The following is an 18,550-nucleotide window of genomic DNA, read 5'->3' on the forward strand; positions in this document are numbered from 1 at the left end:
GTCTCTAGTTCATTTGTATGAGGGGATTTTAGACAAGTCAAATAAGACCTAAAAAAATGTATATGGGTGCGTGTACGTACGAATGTATGTACACCATTTCATTTAAAGAATCTTCTGATCCACAGCAGAAATAATTTCTTAAAAGTCGACCAACTACGAGAGCTGTCTGTGTCTTCTTTTTCTTCTTCAGTGGCTAGGACACTGGCCCCATTGCTCCCTGTTTCCTTCCTGCGGCTGCGGCAGGTGGTCAGTGAGGGGACTCCTGGCTGCAGGCCCTTGAGCACCCCTCGGGCGTGGGGGCCCTGGTGGTGCAGAGCCTCCGGCCAGCACTCTGGGCTCCGAAGGAGCTGTCCTTTGGGCCAGCACGCTTTCTCCAAGGCTGGACGGTGAGAGTGGGGTTGCAGCAGTTTTCACTTCCCCGAAGATTTCTTTTTGCAAAATCCAGATAGTCAACTAAAATCAGGTCCTAATGTATGTGTTGGGTGCTTACAATCTCAAACTGCCATAAATTATTAAATAGTTCTTCTACACATAAGGAAAACACCACAATTCTCTGCAGCTTTTCATTCAGGACTTCATCACCCCTCGGCCCCACCCCCTCGCCCCACACTGGGTCATGTTGTGTCATTTGCTGGCTTCTGATTCCACTAAAGGTAATTCTCCCACCCTCATCCCACCCCTGCACACAGCAGGTTAAACCCAACCTCCTGAGCCTAACTTCCCAGCATAAAGTCGGTTTGGCAAGTTACATAGCAGGATGTGTCTTTCCATAAATTCTATTTCCTAAAGTTAATTCATGCTCCCTGCCCCTCCTCTTTTTCCCTCTTTTCTGCTCTGAGTATTCATGGAATCGGGATCTGCCAGCTGCTTCTGTTTGAAGTTGAAGACTTGGCAAAATTGCACATCCACCAGGCAAGAAGTAAAGCGGAAGCGCCTCACGAGCAGCAGTGAAATCTGTCGCATTGTTTCAGGATTTAACTGCTGGGAAAAAAGCCCTACTAAATATTGTGCTGGCAAGTATAAATATACTTTAGTGATGATAGAAACCCATAGAATTACAGTTAAAAGATATCTGAGACCTAATGTCTGTCTGCCACTCTTACTTACATATACTTTACACACACACACACACACACAGATACCCCACTCTTTATTTAGTGCTGTGCAGTCTTCCATTTGGGCTTTTACAGTTACTGTGTTAGGAAGGAGTCTTTTATATGGCCAAGTAGCCCATTTCCCCCTCTGCTGCATTTTTCTCAGGTAAAATTGGGAATGAGTTCATTAGACCAATTGCTGCAGCAGCTCTAATTTGATATATTGAAAAATGCATTTCCAATCAAGGAGATCTATAAAACAGCTTGTTGTCTTTTTCTGGGTCTTTTGTACGCACCCTTAGGAACTGTGAAATGTCACTCCTACTGACTTCTCAAGGTTGTGTTCTGGACAGTGTCTTTTATACCTCATTCTCTCCCCATCTTCCTCCATCTTTAATCACATTTTTTTCAGAACACAATGCTTTTATCCAATAGCACTTTCAGAAGTACCATTTTTTAAAGGCTCCAAAATACACCTAGAACACTATCTCAATGCAGTTGATTTCACCTGTATTATTTTCCCTTCTTCCTTAAAAAAAAAGAACATACACAAACATTTCAAGGTAGGTTATTTCCTTTTGAGAGTAATGACTTCCATTTCTGTTAATAACTTATTTGAAACAAACAGCTTACTTTAAGATTGATCCAGTTATGCAAATTAAGATGCATATTTTACAATAATACTCAAGGTCACTTTGTAGTTTCCTAAGAGGTATGTTTTGGAAAGTCAGCTATGACAGTTAAGCATGTTGTTTACCTTAAGACGCTATTTACTAATGAAATTGTTATTTGACAGGATCTTTGCTTTAAAAAAAAACCTTGAACAAAGAAACTTTAATTTCTATTCAATTTGTTTTATTATATAATTTGTCCTTAAATACCTGAGTTGATACCGTGAAAGACTAGCTAAACATAGTCCTTCACAATGCACATTACATCTACTCCCCTTTGCAAAAACGTAACAAGTTCAATATACATTTTTAAATCACTTCTGTAAAATGGCTTAAAAGTGCAAAATGAGCTTAAATGCTGCTCCTATCTCTTCCTAACTCTTGTGCTGGGAAATCCTAGAAAACTGAACTAATGAAGTGCAATTTATACTACTATAATTCCAATTACAGCTGTCACATTAAGTTGGAGGTGAAACTAAAACTGCCGTATCTGTTAACTAAGCCAAACGACGTACTGTACATATATGTACGTCGTATTTACTTAATGCGAGAGTACAAAAGTCAAATTCCCGGCAGAATCGTTCTGGGAAGGTATAAATTAACCATTCTTCCCTCAAGCGGTCCCCCTCCCTTCCTCCCTCCGCCCTATTTTACATGTAGATAGGGCGACTCAAGTCTTTTGAATTTGAAGGGCTGCTATCTCAGCCCCATTCTCTTCATCATCCTGTTTTGAATGACACTGAGCACGTATGGCTTCTTTTATAGAAGCACCCCCTGGAAGCAGGGCTTGGTGCTCCCGGCTGCTTGCTCATTTTGCATAGCAATTAGTACTGGCTTCTGAAAAAGGGCTCTTTAAACGCAGTTCGAGAAAGTTCCCCCGTAGTTCCTCAAAGATCTGCGATAACCCCATGCCTTTTCATTTCAAACCCGAAGGGGAGAAATCTGCATGACTACCAAGTGCCCAGTTGGCGTCGTCTGGAGAATACGGTGACCCCAAGCCCGGTGCCCGGGCAGCGAGGGAGCCCAGCGTACGCCTCCCTTTAAAACCCATTCCACTGCTCACTGACCGCGGGGGCTGGGCCACATGGTCCACTCCGCAGCCAGTCAGCTGTGGCCAGCAGATGGGAGCATTTGCATTTTGTCTTTTACACTTTCTTGAACGGGCAAATTAAAGTTGACTTTTTCAAATGTTATTCCCATTGTCTGCCTAAAACATAAAGGTGTTTAACTGTTGGACTGGGCTTCCCTGACCCCCACAACACAGCCCTGCAAATGCCGACAGTCCAGAAATTACCCCAGGGGTAGTGTTCGTATTTATCTATCAGCTCGGAATCCGCCGTCCGGGAGTCCGGAGTAGGAAGAATCAGCCTCTGCGGAGCCGGGGACTCGGGCTTTTCTATTTTAAGAGCTGGGCGCAGACCTGCCGCGGGTCCGCCCGGCACGTGGGTCCGGGGCGCGCGCACGGCTGAGTCGCTCGCTCCGCCGCCTCAAACCTCAAAACTTCGGGTGGCGAGTGGAGGCCGATCTCAGCCGCTGGCCTCACGGGGCGGCCACGCCGCTGGGGGAGTGGCCAGGGCAGCGCTTCCAGCGCCGGGCGGCCTCCCCGCGGCCCGGCGCTGCAGGCCCCGCGCCCGAAGCCTTTGTGCCGACCGCGGCGCGGGAGCCCGGGGGCCGCGAGCTCGGCGGCGGCGGCGGCGCGAGGGCAGGAGGCGCCCCGCACGGCCGCCGTCCCGCGCAGGAAACAAAGTCGAAAAAGAGGCTTTTCAGGTCCAACTCCGCGGGTCGGAGCAACCCCGCCGCCGGGAATGCCCCGCGGGGGGGACGCGGCGCCGTGGGTGCGCGGCTGCCTTCCCCGCGCGCCCGCCGGCCGGGCCCACGTGCGGCGGCGCCGGGCGGGCGCGCCGGGCCCCTGGGCCCCCGGGGCGCGCGCCCCGCTCCCCGCCGCGGCGCTCCCGCCCTGCCGCCGCCGCCGTCCCGCGTGTGCCCCGCTGAGGGGGAGGGGCGGCGGGTGGGGCGGAGGGCCGCCGGTTCCCCCGCGGCGGGGGCGCCTGTGTCCTTGTGCGGAAATGACACACGGGCTCCCGTCACGTCACGCGAGAGCGCAGCGCACGGCCACACACAAAGGGGGAGAGCCGGCGCCCGCCGCCGCCCCAGCGACGCCCCGGCCGGGCCGCGCGGCCCCCCTCCCCGCCCGCGCTCCCCCCCACGTGGCGCCCGGACCCGGCGCGGGCCGCCCGGCCAAGTGCGGAACTCGGGCCGCAGGTAAGCGCGCGGCGGCGGTGGCGGCGGCGGGAGGGCGGCCGCGCCGGGCGGGGCGGGCGCGGGGGGGGGGGGGGAGGTTGCGTGGGGGGCGCTGCGCCGGGCGCCGCTGGAGAAGCGCCCACCCCGCGCTGGGCCGGGCCGCCGGCGGGCGCCCACGGGCTCCCGCGCCCATCGTGCCGCGCGCCCCTTTGTGCCCGCGCGGAGCACCGCGCCCGCATGGCGGCCCCGGGGGCCCGCACGCGGCGGGAGAGCGCGGAGTGGGGCCGGCCGCGTCCTCCAGCTCGGGCCCGCCGGGCGCCGCGGCGCAGCGACTCGGGCGGCGGGAGGCTCGGCGGAGCCCGCGGCGGGCGGGGCGCTCGCGCCCGGCGGGGCCGGCTCGGCGCGGAGAAAGGGGCGTCGGGCCCGAAGCAGGGGGCGGAGACTGGAGGGGGCCGCCGCGCCGGGAGCGGGAGGCCGGGGGAGCCGCCGCGCGGAGGGGCGCCGCTCCCGAGTCTGCAAATGGAGCGAGGCAGGCCCGCGGCGGCGGCGGCGGCGGCGGCCGGGAGCCGCCGGGTTCGGGCCCCGCCGCCAGGGGGCGCGGCGCCCCCTCCCTGGGCGTCCACGGCGCGTTCGCAGTTCCCGCGGCCCGAGCGGACGGCGGGCCGGGCGCCCGACCCGGGGCCTCCCGGCCCCTGTGCGTGGTGAGGCCGCTTCCCACGCGGACTTCGCCCCCGCCTTATCGGGGAGTCGTGTTGCAACGCCTGGGAGGGCCTTGCGTGCCGACACGGATGTTTTGCTACAAGGCGTTTTGTACGGAGGTAAAAGGGTTCGACTGCTCAGGTGTGTCCGCGTGAAGAATTTGAAATGAAACTCACGAGTAAAAGCAGAGCCTTTAAAGTTCTGCCACATAAAACCTCCGCTCCTGAACGCGGGCTCTTCCCGAGACAACCTCCTCGTTGGAATCGTTTAGCAGAAGGTTCCTGTCGTCCCTTCCCTGCACATGGGAAGTACTAGTGACAGCCAGAAGAGACCACTTGGCACCTCGGAGGCGGGCTGCGTCCCAGTTCCACGCCAGCACATCTTCCGCTCACTGTGTCTGGTCACTCCCTTTGTACCTCCTGGGCCCCTGAGCATCCCTCCCACGACCGGAGGAATAGCAGAGTGTCCAGTAATTAGGAAGAGGGGGATTCAAAAGCCCCTGCGGGAATGCCCCACCTGCCACTTCCTGGGGTCGTCTAGAAAGACCCTGAACCACTGAGGGAGCAGCGTGCTCTTAGGAATTGTGTTGATCCTGATGGAAAATTTAAGGACATCTTTTAAATACCTCAGATTTCATAACCTACAGGTGAACGTTGCTAGCAACCAGCAAAAATAATCCAGTGTCCTGCATGGAAGGTTGGGGTGTAGCGGTTTTTTCTGGCACCCATTAGTAAGGTGTCTGTTACCCTTACTGTCCATTGTGCCCATCACTGGCTAACCTAAGTTTGGAGGAATTATTTGTAGAATTAGGCTCTATCTTCTTGATGGTGGTTACAGGAATGACTGTGTGTGTTTCTTTCATAGACCTGTATAACCCCAGAGTAAATCTTACTGTATGGTAATTAAAAAAATAATGAAATTTAAGGTCACAAAAGAATACATGAACCAAGAAAAGTTTCTCATGTGCTTTGCGAGCATGGCCTTGCTCTCGCCGTGAAAGTCCTCCCCCAGATCAGACAGTTGCTCTTCTCTGCCTTGTGGTGCTCCTGTGCCTGTCCCAACACTGTTCCAGCACAGAGCTCCTGTGCTTTCTAGAAGTAGCTGCCACACGTGACCCGCACATGCCAAGCTGAGAGCTCTCTGTGCTGGCATCAGGCCTTCAGTGTGTCAGACACAATAGGTGCTGTTTCACTGGACTGGTGGTTAATTAATGCCTGGCATAGTAGTTATGGAATGATCAGTTTTTTTTTTTTTTTTTACAAACAGTTGTTTGAGAGCTGAGTTTTTCTCAGCAGCTCACCTGGTAAGATGCCCTTCCCTCTGTTTTTAATCCAACTTAAAATGCATGTACTTAAAGTCAACCTCGGTTTTTTTGTTCTTTTTCTTTTTTTTTCTTTTGATATCATTAATCTACAATTACATGAGGAACATTATGTTTACTAGGCTACCCCCTTCACAAAGTGCCCCCCACAAACCCCATTACAGTCACTGTCCATCAGCATAGTAAGATGCTGTAGCATCATGACTTGTCTTCTCTGTGTTGCACAGCCCTCCCCAGGCCCCCCCCCCCATATTATACATGCTAATCATAATACCCCCTTTCTCCTCCCCCCTTATCCCTCCCTACCCATCCATCCTCCCCAGTCCCTTTCCCTTTGGTAACTGAGTCCATTCTTGGGTTCTGTGATTCTGCTGCTGTTTTGTTCCTTCAGTTTTTTCTTTGTTCTTATACTCCACAGATGAGTGAAATCGTTTGGTACTTGTCTTTCTCTGCCTGGCTTATTTCACTGAGCATAATACCCTCCAGCTCCATCCATGTTGTTGCAAATGGTAGGATTTGTTTTCTTCTTATGGCTGAATAACATTCCATTGTATATGTACCACATCTTCTTTATCCATTCATCTACTGATGGACACTTAGGTTGCTTACATTTCTTGGCTATTGTAAACAGTGCTGCAATAAACATAAGGGTGCATCTGTCTTTTTCAAACTGGGCTGCTGTATTCTTAGGGTAATTTCCTAGAAGTGGAATTCCTGGGTCAAATGGTATTTCTATTTTGAGCTTTTTGAGGAACCTCCATACTGCTTTTCCGCAATGGTTGAACTAATTTACATTGCCACCGGCAGTGTAGGAGGGTTCCCCTTTCTCCACAACCTCACCAACTTTTGTTGTTGTTTATCTTTTGGATGGTGGCCATCCTTACTGGTGTGAGGTACTATCTCATTGTGGTTTTAATTTGCATTTCTCTTATGACTAGCGATGTGGAGCATCTTTTCATGTGTCTGTTGGCCATCTGAATTTCTTCTTTGGAGAAGTGTCTGTTCAGCTCCTCTGCCCATTTTTTAATTGGATTATTTGCTTTGTGTTTGTTGAGGTGACCTAGTTTTTTTGTTCTTTACCAGGGGCCACCTGTCCTCTTGTCTGATTTTCAGTTACCACTGGCCAGGCAAATGCAGTTGCATGACTGCAAGAGCCTTGGGTTGCTCAGTTGAATAAACCACTTGTTGGCCTTCTGTGCAGAAGGGGCTCTTGGTTTGAGCGTGGAGCTAGTAATGGAAGGATGGAGGTTCAGGGTGTGTGGGGGCTAGTTGACACCAGACTCCATTCCAACTCTAATTAGCTCATGTGGTCACAAGACTACACACACTTGAAAAAGTGGGAAGTACAGAGGAAATGCAGCTTTACCTCCTAGGAGAATGAGTCACTGCTGTCCAGTGGGTGGCAGCTGCCATGCGCTGGCCCTCCTTCCCGCCTTGAGACCCGGCGTCTGCATGCCGAGGTTGGAGTTACAAGCAGAGTCTGGGGCCTCCTGATGCGGATGTCTGAGGAGGTAACCCATAATGAGGCCAGGGACGGCTTCGGAGTAGGGCCTCCTCGCCGAGGGAGACGTCCCATTCCGTCATGTTCCGAGAATTCAGGGTCTGAAGTGTCAGATGCCGGGTTGCAGGTAGGCAGGGCTGTGCGGCTGTCCTCTGGGCCATGCTAGAAGATGAGCTGGTGCTCTGGTGGAACAGGGAAGGCCGCGACAATGACAGCTTCAGAAAACCTCAGGGAAATTGCCCTGGTTTTGAGAGGACTGGTATTTTTCAGACTGCATTTGCACATGTGTCTAAAAATAAAAACAAATTGCAAACATGTCCTGCAAGTCCCACGGGCAGGATGCCACTTCTGAGAGCCCCGCACTCCCAGCCCATGTGCCTGTGAACCCAGAGGGGGCCCGCGAGAGTGGATGGCATGGGAACATTCTTCCTGTCCTCAGGGAGAGAGAGCATTTGATTTGATTTCACCCACTTCCAGTGTGTTTCTTTGTTTCATTTAAAAGAAAAGTTACTAAACTTCTTTAAAAGCTTTAAGCCATTTTATTTAATTTTGCAGTTTAAAAAAATTATTCACTATTAAAATGCATTTCAAAAAAAAGGCTTTATAATAGGTAACATTTACTGAGTGCTAAGGTGCCAGGCCCTTTCTCCTCTGTAGTTTTCACAAACACTCGAGGTGCGGTAGGTGTTCAGTGCCGTTTCACAGGAGGGAGAATCAGGTCAGCAGCCTCAGTCTCAGAAGCTAAACTTAGTGGAGCCCAGCTTCTAACCCAGGTGCACCTGACCCTAGAGTTCAGTGGGGAATTCCATTTTCTCTGAGATCAGATGCCCTAGTCCCCGCCTGGGCCGTCCCAGGGCCCATCTGGCCAGAGCTGCGCCTACCGATGGATGCTCAGGAGGGGAGGAAGCAAGGCCCAGGACGGCCGTGTTGCATTCGGTCCCAGCTCCTCTCAGAAGGCTGGAGTGGGGCCGCCCCCTCGGGTGCCCCCAGTCCTGTCCCTCTGGCTGCTGTAGGCAGCGCTCCCGCCCTGAGTGAAGCGCACTACTGGCCCTACTGGCTCTGCACCTCCATAGTAAGAGCTCGTAGGATTGCGTGGGGAGCTGTGGGGCCGGTGCTACCTGGGGTTGGCTGCTGTCCTTTCCTCTCTGCAGTTTCTAGAACTCTGTGTGACTGTGGTAGAGAGGCATCGCTGAGTCCAGTCACGTGGTGAGGCAGGGGTGGAAGGGACGACTTAGGTCTTCAACTTTTAAAGTCCTTGAGCCTGTTCTGCTATCAACACCTTTAAAACGGTGTGCTCTCTGCTTTACCTTCTGTGCCCCACGGTCCCCAGGGCCTCCGCTTCTGATCGCGTTGCTTCTGGGGCTCACGTGCTCAAGTCGACCGGTGATGAGCGTTTGCTTCATTTTGCACCTGGAAACAGGTCTTGGGAAGTGGGGAGGGTTTGCCCATGGGCGGCCTGAGGTCAGGGCCTGGGCTTCCTGGCGAACCTCAGCGCAGCGGCGAGTCCTAGGTTCCCACTTAGCGGAGGAGAATCCTGAGTCAGCTGGCTGGGATTTGAGCCTGAGGTTTCAGGAAGCCCAAGTACTTCCCATTTCTGGGCCTGCTGCTCGTCGCCTGTGGTGCCTCTGATTTGCCTCAGCTGCCCTCTGGAGAGGCCTAGCTGGCCGCTCTCTCTGGAGCACCAGTCCTCCTAAAGGACCTGATGGAGAGGCCCCTGGGCCCCTCCCAGACCCCAAGGGGCCACACTAGAGAAAGTTTTTCCTTTGAAAGCCCGGGGACATTCCGGAAGACACCAGTGGTCCCCGGAGGGGAAAGCACTTTGCCGAGGAATCACCACACCAGGTGCCCCCTGCTCACATTAACTCCCCCCGAGTCAGATTCTTGTGTGACCCCCCTACTACCCATTTCTGACCGGGACCTCACAACACTCCTCTTCTGGAGGCTGGCCTCTCCTCAGCCCCCCACACCACCTCACTGCCTGCCCTCCATACTGCCTCCTGCCCTGGACTCCGGCTGCCCAGCTTGGTCCAGCTTTGAGGAGTTGGGGGAAGAGGGTCCGGGTGCCAGTCAGAACATCTCCCGGGCTGTTCAGACACAAGAGAACCCCAAAGAAAGGACCTCATTCTCAGTCATCTGTCTGCTGGAACGCAGAAGCCCAGCGAGGTAGGCATCTCGGCCCTGACGGGTCCCTGAACTGCTCTCCCATCACAAACCCTCTGAATGACCTGCCTTGGTGCTCAGCTTGGGTCCCTCACCCAGAGGACAGTCTGGATTTTTTTTATTTTCCTCCCACCAAATTTAGCTTATTTTGAAAAATACTTCCAAGAGTCAGGCAGATGCACCTGTTGAGCTGTAATGCGCCCACTAGGAAATGACATTTCCTTAGGGTTCAAAGTTGGTCTCTCACCTTTTTTACGCTCCTTGTGAGCCAAGACTTTCCCCATCCCCGAGGAGCATTGTACCCCTCCTGGGCCGCGTCATTCAGGGTCAGCTGGGCAATGAAAGATCTTCACTTAATGTGTCCGTTGTTAAAGTGTTTCTTAGAACATTTTATTTTAAAAGTTTAGAAGTTACGGGATATGACTTTACATTCTTAGCTTGTTGCTGTTTGTAGACATAGTTTAGACTATGGCCTGGCCAGGAAGTAAGGATTTGCTAATACTTTCCATTTTTCTGTTTAAAAATTTTTATTTTTTATTTTTGAAGAATTGCATGCTCACTGTTGAGTGTTTGGAAAGTGGAGGAAAATACTGAGAAAAAAATAATCCACAAGCCTCCTCATTAGAGGTCATTAACATTTCGGCATATTTTCTTCCAGCTGCTTTATGGCATTTTTGAATTACGTAGTTGAGATATCCCCAGTGAACCTCCAAGTATGTTGTTATTGACTGGGTAGCCCTGTAATGAGCAGTTGATTTTGAATCTTTGCACATACTTTAATGCTTGGCTCCTTCTGTCAGTAGAGGTTTTGAAGTCATGTGTTGAGAAAAATGTATAACAGCTGACTTCCTAGGCAGGTGTAATGAAAATAACAATAGTGATCAACGGTGATCCCAGTCCAGGTCACATTCAGGGTGTCTCTCATTTTCTCTGCAGCCTCTTGTGCAATGTAGCAGTCCTTAATAACAGCTCATGGCAATGCAAGGTCCGCTCCTACCAGGATTCCCATCCTCAGTCAGGCCTGGGATTGCCGCCTGCGCTTCATCTAAAATCAGCCGTCAAGTAAAAGATCTGTTAGCCCAGGGTCTTTGTTCTCCTGGCCTTTGCTTATTACAGGAACTGTGTATCACCATGGTCAAGGTGTGTGAAGCTCTGTAAGTGACTGAAGGATGGGGTTATAGGTCTTTGTGAGCTGAAAGTGATAAAAGAAGATCAAGATAGGCCTGTTTAAACATTGACGAAGTTCTTTCTGAAGTAGGTTGTACCCCTAGAAGTTGTCTCGATAAGCATTATTTCTCCCACCAATGGAAAGAAGTCTCTAGGAATGTGTTAGAATTTAAAATTGTATCCAGATCACAAAATTGTACACATCGGTGGTCTTTCACACAGCTGTGACATGCGGCCTGTGTTTACTAGATAGGAGTCATGGTTGTCATGGAAACCCTCATATAATACGTCCAACTTTGGGGGTCTGACTGCTCTTTCCTTTCTGTTACTTTTATCTTCTGTTACTTTGTATCCCTTCCCACACACGTTCCCAGAGCCCCCTCTTCATCCCCCAGGTTCCCCATCCCTACCTGTGTTGGCTACAATCCTGGTAAATAAGCTGTGCAGGGGGTGAGACCCCTGCACAGAGGGCAGCTCCCCGGCCCACAGTGGGGCGTGCAGTCCCCAGAGCGCCGTGGGCCTCTCCTGATGGCGTGTTCTGGAGCATGGCCCTGACCTTTGGAGCCTCTGGTCCCACACCTGTAAAGCGAGTGGCTCACTGAGGTCCCTTTGGCTCTAAAACTGGGCCTCAGTTTCCTCACTGTAAAGCGAGACTAACAAGAGTTTCTGCCTCATAGGCTTGTTAGCTTAAGTAAGTTTGCTGAAAGCTCGTAGCGCAGCGTGGGCTGGTGTTTGCATTGAGTCTCCATTGAGGGTGCGGAGTGCTGGGCAGTGCTGGGGGGAGCCGGGCGGGAAGGGCGCAGCGGGGTTTCTGCGGTCCAGGAGCCTGTGGACGCCCCCACTGCTAACCTCAGCCTGCCTGTAGCCAGGGGCTCCCCCTGTGAAGCCATAAACACGCTCCTCTCAGCCCTTCTTGGTCTCTTTCTGAAGAAACTACTCCAAAACTACTCCCTCCCAACCCTTGTCTCCCAGTCTGCTGCTCAGGAAGCTCAAACTAAAAAAAAGAGGTGATACAGAAATTTCCATGATGTACCAAGTGAAAAAAGCAAGGAGCAGGATCTTACTTCTCTGAATCCCTTTATGCTCTTAAAAATCACTGAGGACCCCCAAAGCTTGTGTATGTGGGTTATAGCTGTCAGTATTCACTGTTAGAAGTTAAAACAAAAAATGCGTACATGTTTATTAATTCATCTAAAAATAGCCATAATAAATCCAATGCAAGTGAATGCCATAACATTTTTTATGAAATATAACTATTTCCCAAAAAAAAAGTAGTGAAAAGAGTGGCACTATTCTTATTTTTGCAGATCTCTTTAATATCTGACTTTATAGAAGACGGGATTTGTGTTTTTTTATTAAGGTATCATTGATGTACACTCGTATTACCAAGTTCCCCCACACCCCATTGCCGTCACTGCCCATCAGTGTAGTGAGATGCCACAGAGTCACTACTTGTCTTCTCTGTGCTGCACTGCCTAGAAGACAGGAATGTGTGCATCTGCCTCTGTATTCAGTCTTTTGCAAAATAACATCGTGTAGCCTCTGGAAAACTCCTGCAATAACATCTCAGTGTCAATGATGAAAATAATTCTGATCTCATGGGCCTCCTGGAAAGGTCTTGAATGTCTGGTAAACTGGCTCTCCAAAAAGAAAAAAACTCCCACCACAGTCAGTTTCAAGCTACCAACTTGACTCCATTAGCAGCGGCGTTGTGGCGAGCAGAGATGTGTGCGAGCAGTGTAAGCCGGCCGTGGCGGCCGCTGCATACAAAGCTCACTTTGAGAACCTCTGGCTCCAAATATCGCTGGGAGGATGCGCAGGAAAACGGACGCGATAGCCTCCTCGGAGGGCAGCCTGATGAGGCAGTGACTTTTCATCCAAATGCCCTTCTGTACCTTCGGAATTTTGTTTCACGTGCATATATATGACCTTGTCAGGAAAAAAAAAAGACTAAGCATTTTCCTTTTTTAAAAACGAACTCTAAAAATAGAAATTGAGCTATAATTTGTAAATCTTTAAAGCTTTTCCATTCCTTTGTGTCATCCAGGAATTGGCTCTTCCTGAGCACCAGTGAATGGTTCTCACGTCCCTGTCTCCCCCTTGACCTCTTCCTGCCCTGAGCCAAGCGCTGGCCGATACTCAGGATCCAGATCGGCCGTGGCTCCGCACGAGGCGCAGAGGTAGAGCCCTGGCAGTTACGGCCTTTACGCAGCCGGTTGAAGCACCTTACCCTTTGCACTTGGTCTAAACTGTCAGATAACATTCTGATCTCCCCCGTGTCCATCTCTGCAAAAGGACAGAGACTGAGGCACTTTAATGAATTATATATACGCCCTCATGCCCTGCAACATTACCAAAAGCAAGCATTTTCACTTACTAAATTAACCACTGAAGACTGGTTGTGTTTGAAAGCTACTCTCGGATAGGTCATGGATGTGTTAGAACCTGGGGTATTTTAACCAGAAGCAGCAGCATGTCTCCCTCAGTTAAATGTTCCTCTGGGCTTGGTCAGGGGTTTCTGAGGGATGTCAACAGCCACCTTTTGGAGAGAAAGAGTGGATTTTCCGGGACATGGAGCTGCATAGTTAGACTGACAGTGTGAGATGAGTGGTGAGAGGAATAAGAAGGTTTTAAAAGGGAGAGAGGTTAAAAGTGAGAAATTCCATAAGTTGGGTGGGCACAGGTTGCAGTCTCAGCAGCCTGGGCACGTGGTGCTGTCGCGGCCACAGCTGTGTACACGGCGTGCCCGGCGCCCACCCAGGATGTGCCCTTGTGCCCCTCACCTGGGCAGGTGACTGGGAAGTGGAAGTGGCTGCGTGGTGCCCACCTCTTCCTCCCCACTGTGGTGTGTTGGGGTGCCATCACAATGTCTGCTTGGGGTGTGGGGAGTGACCCACGCAGCCCTCTTCCGGAAGCAGTTCTGCATTGTATCGGGTGGAGTCCAAGCACAGAGCAGACAGGCTTTGCAAGTAGCTGTGCGGAGTTGAACGGGATGTGGGTGCTCGGGCTGCTGTTGGGCAGGTAGATCCAGGGCTGAAAACCGGCCCCTGCGTTCGTCGGAAGAATGAGGATTCTGTTCTCTCCTCTCCCAGGCAGGAGAGGCTCACAGACTTGGCTTGAACCCTCTTAGCTGCTGTGGGGCCCTCGAACAAGCTGCCTGCCCTCCGTTCCCTCTTCTGCTTCCAGTAGTCAAATGTTTTATTTTGTGAAAATGATATGCAGGTAGTTTTCTCCAGCGTCACTGAGATGTGGCTGGCAGGTAAAAGTTGTGTATATTGAAGACATGTGCCCTAGGTTTATTGGTCACATTGGGGTTAAGGTGGCTCAGGGTGAGGTACAGGTGCCTGGGGTCTGGGCGGCGGGTGTTCATGAGGACCTTTGCCTCACTGCCCTCCCCGCAGCCAGGTGCGGTGGGGCCCAGGCCTTGCAGGTGAGCAGTACCCCAGCTCCCTGGGGAGCATGGCTGCTTTGCAGGCTGGGAGGGAAGGGGCCCCCTGTACTGCGCTCTGGGCTCCTTCTGTGCTAATCTAGCATCTGTCCCTGGTCTATAAATGGCCACGGAAATGTTTTCCAAAGCAGATGCGCTCTGGGCCTCCTGAATGGCCGGGAAGCAGGCTGCGCCTCCCCCACAGCCCTGTGACCCCCACCGCAGGTGGCTCACCACTCATGGGGGCTCAGAATTCAGGTACTAAACTGACTGCTGGAGTGTCGCATGGTGGTTGCTCAGAAAACAGCCTTCCTGCTCACAATTCCAGCCCCAGCTGTGTGCAGCCGCCTCCGTACCACACTGCAGGCAGAGGAGTTGTCTGGACGGGTGTGGTGTGTGTGAGCCGGCCCGCACCCTTGCCCAGCGCGTGGCGTTGTGTCTGCTGTGTTTTCTCACTGACCCTGCTTTCTTTCCTTCTAGGATTTGTTCTTCCTTTTAATGCTTTCTGAGCAAGAGTCTCTGTGCTTTTCCTTTCACCTTGACCCTTTTCCCTCCCAGATAAATCATCGCCATCTCCTCCTTGTCTCTTTTCTCCCCAGAATGTCATATGTGTTGGGCGCTGTACCCTCTCGGCCCCTTCCTCGTTCCTCCTGGGCTGCTGCTTAGCCCTTCTGCCCCAATTTGAGGGAGTGGGTCCTGGGACCACGTGGCAGGGCTTTCAAGGGCAGCCGGCAGGCACCGGGCCTTTGGGGGAGGCCTGCAGTGCCTCTCCTTAAGAGGCCCCCAGCCTGGTCTGGGAGGATGAGCCCTGAGTCGCTCCCTGGTCTGAACAGGGACCGAAGCTCACCCACTTGCCAATGCTTTGCCTCTGGTCGAATAGTTCCTGGACTCTTGAATTTCACTTGCTGTTTGCTTTCCCCCAAAAGCACCTCCTGTGATATGTTTTTCAGATAAGACATAGCTTGGTAGGTGGGAATTGCCTTCCGTGCAATATTACTTTCAGAGAAATCTTACATTTCCCATTCATGCCTCCGGAAATCAGTAATGACAGGCATGACAAGAATTGTGCTTGTCAAAAAGTTGTGACACACTGAGAACAGTGTGTCACACCCCCTGTAAGTGTTACGTTATTAGTGCTTCTGAAGTTGTCGGAGTTGGCAGCACAGATCCGTGGACTCTGGCTCCCGGGCCCCCCGAACCCCCCCATTCAGCCGGCTGGAGCAGGACCATGCCTTGAATGCGCTACTGAACTTGGCACATGGCCTCCCTCTTCCTTATAGGAATTTCCTAGGAGGCGCTCCTCAGCCCTGCTCTCCTCCGATCTGTAACCAGAATTGGAACTCAGAACTCAGCGCTCACAGTCAGCTTCATCGGCTGTGGGAATACGGCTCCCGTGTCGGCAGGAAAGGCTGCCCTGTGTATTTTTTCCCTAGTGTTCCTACATCATTTATACCTTGTACCGTCTGTTGGCACACTGCTCTGTAATTTGGGGAGCCCCAAAGACTGAGCGGTGCTCTTAGTGACGGCGTCTGCTCTGTTCCTGCCGGGGCAGTAGGAGCCAGGCGCCAGCCCCTGCAGGACACCACCAGCCCCTTCCTCCCGGTTCCCCTATCAGTAGAAAGGGTTTGGGCCTGTGTGGAGCTCAAGAGCTTTAAAAACCTTTAGCCCAATAAATCCAAAATATCATTTCAGCAGGCAATCAATATAAAAAATTGAGATAATTTAGCATTCTTTTTGCTTTGCTGTCTTTGAAATCCGGTGTGTGTCTTACACGCGCGGCGTGTCTCCGTTTGGACTGGCCCTGTCCCTGGTCGTCGGTAGCACGTGACTAGCGGCTGCCCTCCTGGACCGCGCGGGTCTCCTCGGGCCACCTGGAGTCCTAAGGCCTCAGCTCAGGTCCACGGGGTCCGAGCGTCCGTCCTTAGGCAGCCTTTTCATTGTGTGGCTGGAATTTGTAAATCAAACCAACTGGACATCATACAAACCGGAACCTTTACAGAAGACCTGGTTCTCTCGAATAATGTTCACTAGCTCTGTAAGTGGCCCTTAGTCGGTGCTTTAAGGCCCGTTCTGCCCACCTGAAGTCTTGGAGAAGCACTTCCAGGCAGACAGACAGTCTGGCTGCCCCTGGGCATCGGCGGGCGGCAGTGAGAGGCCGTGGTTCTCTGGGAGGGCGCAGGGCGGCACGGGCCTGGTCCTCTCCTCCCCGGCGCTGCGCCCGGGAGGGTCGGGGTCTTCTCGTGGGCAGGGAAGAGGAAGAAATGAATCAGTAAGTCAAGACTTTGTCTTTGTCTTTTCATTTAGTGGAATAGAAGATGAACGCAACTGAATTCAGTGAAGATGTAGAGGAAGGTAAAAAAAACTCTTTAAAAATATAACTCGATATTTTTTATTAGGTCATATATTCACATGGTTCAAAAATACAGAGATACATAATGAAAAATCCATGAAGTCCCCTCCCACCACCCATGCAAGTATCTTATTCCAGAGTTACTTTCTTAAAAGCATCATTTAAAAGGTAGTATTTGTTTCTCTCCCTCCTCCAAAAAGACTTTAAATCCAGTTTTGAACAAAATGTTCTGAGCACGAATTTATTGTATAGCACTAATGTGGTGAGATAAAAAATTATGTGGTTGGCAAGTGCAGTTTTCCTGTGCCCAGACACTTGTCTAAGTGGTAAGGTCAAAGGGCAGCCCACTGCCCCCCAGAGAACTGCCAGCCGCCCGGCGGTCTTTCTGCTGAGCCCTGTCTCTTCTCTGTCATAGTTCTAAAAAACAACCCTGTGAAGGTGGAGGCCGAGGTCGAAGATGCTGCCCTTGACTGCTCGGTGAATTCCAGGGCCTCTGAGAATCACCCCCTGGACAGCGTCTTCACTGCCCTGCAGGACGTCGGGAAGCGAAAGCCGGGTGGCGACGGCCAGCCTGACTCCGTCCCCAGCGTGAAGAGGCGGCGGCTGATTCCCGAGGTGAGGTCGCAGCCCTCCCCACAGTTGGCTTCCGCGCTGACCCCCAATGAGATGCCCAGTCTCTGCCTGGGGGCAGCCAGGCGGTTGTTGGGCCCTTGGGCATGAGCAGGCATTCATTTCTGCCGACCCATCTCTGACTTCACTTTCTCGAAGGTTCTAAGGGCAATTTCTACTTGTGTTGGATCCGTTGTTGGGGGAGGGAAGTCTTCACGCTGCAGCCGCTTTTAGCTTTCATTTTGCTTTGCTTCACAGGGAAGGCGAGAGCTTGTTGATAGCAGGGACTCGTGGTAAACACCTACCACATTTTACATAGTACACACTTTACGCCGATATCCGGAAAAGTTGAGGGTTGGCAGATCTTTCCTAAATCTGATTCATCTTTTATATCTATGAGGGGAGCTTGTTCAGTGAATCTTTATACAGGAGAATTCTTTTATAGGCCTGTTTCTCTAAACCTACCTATTTTATGAGTTTGCTTTATTTCTTAATCACCTGTTGGTACTGAACTTCGCTAAATACTGAGAGGGTGACATGGAACTGGGCATGGTGGTCCCCTCACAGCCTGCAGTCCTGATGGGAGGTAAGACATGCACGCAAAATAGTTAAGACTGAGGAGTGAGGGGCAGCTTTTGGAGATGGGGTGTCCGTCCTGGGCTGCCTCCCCATGGGCCAGCAGGTCACACCTTAAACTTTTAGAAAATGTTTTCCCAAGCTCTCCATCCCAAACACACACACATACACACACAGTAGCAAAATGATGAGATAAAGATTTTCACCAGATTTAAATGTACATGTTTACGTTACATTATAACGAGGACCAATCTATATTCTACATCATAGAACATTGATATGTTCATTTTTTTATTTGGGTTTTATCTCCAGCTTTGTTGAGATGTAATTCACATACTATATAATTCACCAATTTAAATTGTGCAATCTAGTGTTCTTTGTGTAGTCCTGGAGTTCTGTGACAATTACTACAATGGGTTTTAGACCATTTTCATCGCCCCACAAAGAAATCCTACACCCGCTGGCAGTCACTCCACATTTCCCTAACCCGTAGCTCCCAGCAGCCACTCATCTAGTTCTCTCTCTGGGGATTTGCTTATTCTGGACATTTTATATAAGTGGTATCATAGAATATGTGGCCTTTGTGTCTAGCTTCTTTTACTTGACATAGTGTTTCCAAGTTCCATTTGTGTTGTAGCACGTGTCGGATCTTCGTTCCTATGGCCAAACAGCGTTCCGTCACGTGGGTAGACCACCTTCTGTTTATGTGTTCATCAGCTGATGGGCACCTGGGT

At 51.4% G+C, this 18,550-nt stretch overlaps 1 protein-coding gene across 4 annotated transcripts in view; it reads left to right on the forward strand.

Annotated features, from left to right (window-relative positions):
• Window positions 1-2,230: 2,230 nt before the first annotated feature.
• The window catches only part of BEND3 (BEN domain containing 3), a 31,849-nt gene continuing 15,529 nt past the window's right edge, over window positions 2,231-18,550 (forward strand). The window contains exons 1-3 of one of the 4 annotated variants that reach the window (XM_073220839.1): window positions 2,231-3,532; window positions 16,586-16,633; window positions 17,047-17,246. In XM_073220839.1, coding sequence (XP_073076940.1) covers window positions 16,597-16,633; window positions 17,047-17,246 — 237 coding nt within the window. In that variant the 5' untranslated portion in view covers window positions 2,231-3,532; window positions 16,586-16,596. The other 3 variants (XM_073220838.1, XM_017640170.3, XM_037012215.2) reach the window with 3 other exon arrangements.

Source organism: Manis javanica, chromosome 13 (genome assembly GCF_040802235.1).
Source record: "Manis javanica isolate MJ-LG chromosome 13, MJ_LKY, whole genome shotgun sequence".
Classification (NCBI taxonomy): domain Eukaryota; kingdom Metazoa; phylum Chordata; class Mammalia; order Pholidota; family Manidae; genus Manis; species Manis javanica.